The sequence below is a fragment of the Ceratotherium simum genome, chromosome 4, assembly GCF_057802395.1.
Source record: "Ceratotherium simum simum isolate JZ-2026a chromosome 4, ASM5780239v1, whole genome shotgun sequence".
In the NCBI taxonomy this organism is placed as follows: domain Eukaryota; kingdom Metazoa; phylum Chordata; class Mammalia; order Perissodactyla; family Rhinocerotidae; genus Ceratotherium; species Ceratotherium simum.
In genome coordinates, this window is record NC_141903.1 from 3,445,968 (window position 1) to 3,450,714 (window position 4,747).

General features: G+C 53.4%; 1 protein-coding gene across 1 annotated transcript; it reads right to left on the reverse strand.

The window, feature by feature from the left end:
• Nucleotides 1–853: 853 nt before the first annotated feature.
• Nucleotides 854–4,580, reverse strand: TMED9 (transmembrane p24 trafficking protein 9). The gene is made up of 5 exons (XM_004428451.3): nt 4,363–4,580; nt 4,093–4,193; nt 3,219–3,344; nt 2,722–2,868; nt 854–1,719 (listed from the first exon to the last, which is right to left on the reverse strand). Exons 1-5 carry the CDS (start codon nt 4,544–4,546, stop codon nt 1,570–1,572), a joined length of 708 nt encoding a protein of 235 aa, XP_004428508.1. The 5' UTR covers nt 4,547–4,580; the 3' UTR covers nt 854–1,569.
• Between the last annotated feature and the right edge of the window lie 167 nt (nt 4,581–4,747).

Sequence of the window (4,747 nt, forward strand, 5' to 3'; positions counted from 1 at the left end):
CTAATAGAGGAAATGATCTTCACAATTTCCCTGTAATTCTAAGGCTGTTCTAAAGTTTTTTTCTGTGGAGATCTAGGTGGCAATATGAGCTCACATTACATCTTCCCTGCAGTTCAAGTAGTCTCCAAACTCATCTCCCCACCACCAGTCTCTTTCTGCTGGACTAACCTTCCTCAAATTTACATTCAGGGGGTTCTTCTACTCCAAACTTTGAACAGTAGGTAATGTCCAAATCTCTTACCTGGGGCTCAAGGCTCTTCTAACTCTAACCAACCTTCCTTTCCAGCTTTCTCACCACCCCCCACCCCCACCCCTCCAGCTAAAACAATGCCCATCCATCTGCAGACCAGCAGTTTGCCTCTGCTTCCCCCAACCACTCTTGCCCTGCCTTCTTTCCTCAGAATCCTTCCTCTCCTTCAAGGTCCTTGCTGAAATCCCATGCTATTGGTTAAGCGCATCAATATCCTCATCTCCACCAGCCCAGGCATTTCTGTCCTTCCCACACCTGCAGCATTCCTCTGCTCAATGCACACTACCTTCCCTAACCAGGCACTTCCTTGCAGCACCATGAGTTCTGTCCACCTACTCCGGAAGAGCATGACGGCACTTCATAAGGGAGCTGGTGCAGAGGAAATGTGGATTTGAGCAACCCCACCATTTACTTGTTGGATGGTCTTGGTCAAAACCACTACCCGCTGCCACAGGAAGGTATGGAGAGGATGGAAAGAATGAAGTTCACAGGTGGGTAGTCATCTTGGAATGTGAAGTGCTTTGCCCATTGGAAGAACTCACATTCCCTGAAGCACCTTGTGGTGTTACGCCCACTGATAGTAGAGTAACTTTACACTGGACAAGAAGTCAACTTCTTTTATTGGGAAACCAATGTAACAAACCTAGACTTATTGAAAATGAAATCAGTAACTAAGACTTTGCAGGCCCCGTCCCCAACCAGCACCAAGGCCTCTGCTTGGCCTGACCCCAGTTCCTCGAGCCCCAAAAAGGAAAACCATGTGAAAAACCCAGGGACAACCTCAGGGGCGCTTTCCCACACTGCAACCCCCTCCACCCCACCCTCAACTGACACACACCCTGGATCAGCAGGCTGGGTCTAGACCCAAGGAGGGAACAGTGAGGTTCCCAGGGTGGCAGGAAATCACAGCTATACCTCAACCAGCTCAAAACCCCCAGTTAGCAAAGGAAGACAGAAGGAAGACTGGCTTGCCCACCCACTCCCCTCCCCACAGCCACCCCAGACAACAGCCTCACACCCCTGATCAGTAACACTGCGATTCTGAGGTGCCAGTGAGGCTCCCAGTGGCTTCACCAGCCCCTGGGTGATTACTGCAAAGGGGTCAGAGCCCAGGGGACGGGGCAGGCATTTGCCCCACCACCTGCTTGGTGGTAGCCAGCCAAGCTGCTGCCCTCAGCTTGTGCCTGGGGTGCCTGTGGCCCCTCTCCCTCCAGAACATCCATGGCTGTGAACCAGTCCTCCTGCCAGAGAGAAATCAGTTCCACGAGGCCCTTTCTCCCTCAGCCTGAGAGGAAGGATGGCTGTGAGGCCCGGGACGGCTACACCAGCTTCTTGGCTTCAAAGAAGCTCTTGAGGTGTCGCATCTGCCAGACGCCGATGGCTACGAGGATGAGGGTCTGCAGAATGGACCACCATAGCACTCGCTGGTTGGTGCTCTCGCTGGTCTGTCGGAAGCGCTCCTCTCGCCACTGTGGGAAGAGAGAATGGAGGAGGAGCCTGAGTTGGCTAGGCCCCACCTGGGGCTGCTAGAACTGCTGGGTTCCCTCCCCAGAGGATGCCCCAGGGCCAACCAGCTTTGCCCAGGTTCCAGTCAAGTGCCTGCAAAGAGCCACCCAACCTGGGGACTGTATTCATCCTCACCAGCCAGATGACCTTAGGAATCCCACTCATTTTTCCTAAGGCTGTTTGCTCATCTGTCAGACACAGCCCTCACCTGGTCCTACCCTGGAGCCTGGGGGAGAGGTGAAGCAGCTGCAGTATCATCCAACCCGACAGAACTGTCCCTCTGACCCGACAGAACTGTCCTGGAGCGCTCGGGAGTGGACTTGCTCTGAGCCCTCTGCCCTGGTCTCCCAAACTGCTCCTTGAAGACTGTAGTTGTAGGCATAGGTTGCAAATTCGTGGCCCAGGGGCTGGATCTGGCCCATACATGTGTTTTGTTTGGCTCACACAGTGTTTTGCCAAGCTTTAAAACCCAGGAAAATTTCACAGAAAAAACCTGGACCTCTAGCTCCTCTTAAAACCCAGGGCTAGCATTTCTGCAAGGCTTCTCTCAGCTGACAATCAACCGAGGTCACTGAGGATTAGACAGGTCACTGTCCTACCAGTCCTTATGATTTCAAATTCATTCACAGTACCTGCCTGGCTCCTGGACACAGGTGAGTTTGAAACACCTGGTCCTGGGAGGATCTGGAGCCATGGCAACAGCACCCAAGGTGTTGGTATCAATTCCTACTCTGTGACTTTGTGTGTGTAACTGTGTGATTTAGAGCAATGACAGCCTCTTAAGAGCCTGCCTCCCCAATTACAAAGTAGAGTTAGTAATACTCATCCCACCTTTTAGACTTGCAATGCAGCAGAGACAGGTTAAGTCCCTTGGGTTTCATAATGAAAGTGACATGTAACTCCTGGCTGAGCCAGTGGGCAGTTTTTCTGGGAAGAAGCCCACAACTCCTGGCCCAACCTCTCACCCGCTGATAGTTCTGCTCTTTCTGGATCTGCTCCACTTGCTCCACCAGCTGTCGTACTCGTAGCTGCAACTCACTCAACTTGTCTTTGGCAGCAATTTCTGCATAGTCATTGGCGTGTTCACCCACCTGGATGTCCAGGTGCACTCTCTGGGGACAGAAAAGGACGATGAGAATCAGGCAGCTCTGCTCCATCTTCCTGCCAGGGACTGACAGCTGGTTCCCCCACCTTCCTTCATTTTTCATTTAGCCAACACTGAGTGAAGCCTCCTCAGCATCTAGCCCTCTAGGCACACAGGCAAGAATGAGCCTTGGCTGATGCTCTGACCAAGGCATATACAAAGAACTCAGCAACCATGCCCTAGATGTTCACTGGAAACCCAGTCTTGTTAGGAGACACAAAATCTGATATACTCATTGCACACCCACAGCACCACCAGTCCCCAGGACTGACCAGGGCCTAGAGCCTGACAGCCAGGAGTCCCAGGGGGTCCACTTACCAGCATGCCTCCAGCAAAGAGGGAGAACTTGGTGGAATTGGAGTGAAGACAGATCTGATGCTCACCGGGGGTATGAGAGGTGAAAGTGAACCTGCCTTCAGAGCCATACTGCCGGGCGAGAATCACCTAGAGAGAAGGAGCCTCAGTGAGTATTATGGTAGGGATGGGGCAGGAAGGAAATGGGGCTTAAGGCTCTAAGTGCCTCGAAAGTCAGCAAATAGAGCCTCAAGCACCCCACAACACTAAATGGTCCAAAGCCATTCAGCAGCAGTTGCCAAAAGCTTGTCTGAGAACTATTTGGGACAGGGGTGAAGAGTATGACATCAGGATGGCATGTGACCGCTGTTGGGAAGGGCTTTCCTTTATTCATAGCTCATGCCCTTTCAACTCTTTTGGCATGATTCTTTTTTTAAATATAAGGTGACAGAGGGGACAGCTAAAGGGTTTTGTTTCAATATCTTTGTCAAAATTAAAACCTGCTCATTCTCTTTGGAAGGTACCCTGTTCTGTGAAATCCTCACGTCCAGATGTCACAGCTTTAGAACTGACAAAATTCTTTGATTCCCAGCACCACAATTAATCCCCCCATCACACACATAAGATAGATGAATTTCTATTTCACACACCAGGAAAATGGCTCGGGGAAGGTAACTGACTTGGCAAAATCATGCAGCAGTAACAAGTTGAGAGGAGCTGCTAGCTAGCACTGTAGCAGCCCAAGTTTGGGCTGGAGTGAAAATCCAGGATCTTCTCACAACACCAACTTCTTTTCGTTTAGCAGAAGCGGAAACTAGGAGAGGAAGTACCAGCGCCTGCTTAGTCTGGTGCTGAAGTGCAGAACGAAGGGCTCGGCGGGGCTAAGGGGCCGGCTTACCTTGTCCTCTGGGTCCTTCACCTCCACGAACATGCCAAGCCCGGGGGTGGCCGGCTGGTACTCTTCCCGCTGTTTGTCATACAGTTGCGTCCTGTAGTTTCCTGGAGGGAAGCGGGGCGAGCCCATGTCAGAGAAGCGCGAAGGAGCGGTGGGTCCGCGGCCGCCAGAGCACGGTGAGGCCGGCCGCCCGAGTCTCTGGAGAGCTGACTCTCCCGAGCCCCCCGCCCCAGGACCGCGGTCTGGTTCCAAACTCTCCCCCTCCCCCCGCACCTATAACCATGGTCTCGTCCGGAATCTCCTCAATAAAGCACTTCTTCTCTGTCTCCCCGATGTGGAAGTAAAGCGCGCCTCCGCGGGCCGCAAAACACAGCAGCAGCAGGAGGGCCCGAACCACCCTGCCCAGTCCCGCTCCGGGCCAGGGCCCAACAACCAGCACTCCGTGCTCTGCAGCCATCTTGCCCCACCTGCCCGCGCAGCCGCAGCCGACCGCGCCACGTAGCCCTGCCGCCGCAGCGGGGCCTGTCGGGACAGCGAGTTCCGCTGGGTGGACTACAGGTCCCGAGATGCCCCGCGGCCGTGGCGCGGCGGTACCTGATTGGCGAGCCGCTTGTACCTGACACCGAATTGGGGCCCCAGAATTGAAAAATTCTTTCGG

Excerpts from the sequence above, each read along its gene's own strand:
- TMED9 (XM_004428451.3), bottom strand. The coding sequence starts at position 4,546 with ATGGCTGCAGAGCACGGAGTGCTGGTTGTTGGGCCCTGGCCCGGAGCG. Across the intron at positions 3,345-4,092 it reads TGAAGGACCCAGAGGACAAG|GTGATTCTCGCCCGGCAGTA; the intron begins GTAAGCCGGCCC and ends CCTTCTCTCTAG. Across the intron at positions 2,869-3,218 it reads TCTTTGCTGGAGGCATGCTG|AGAGTGCACCTGGACATCCA; the intron begins GTAAGTGGACCC and ends TTCTGTCCCCAG.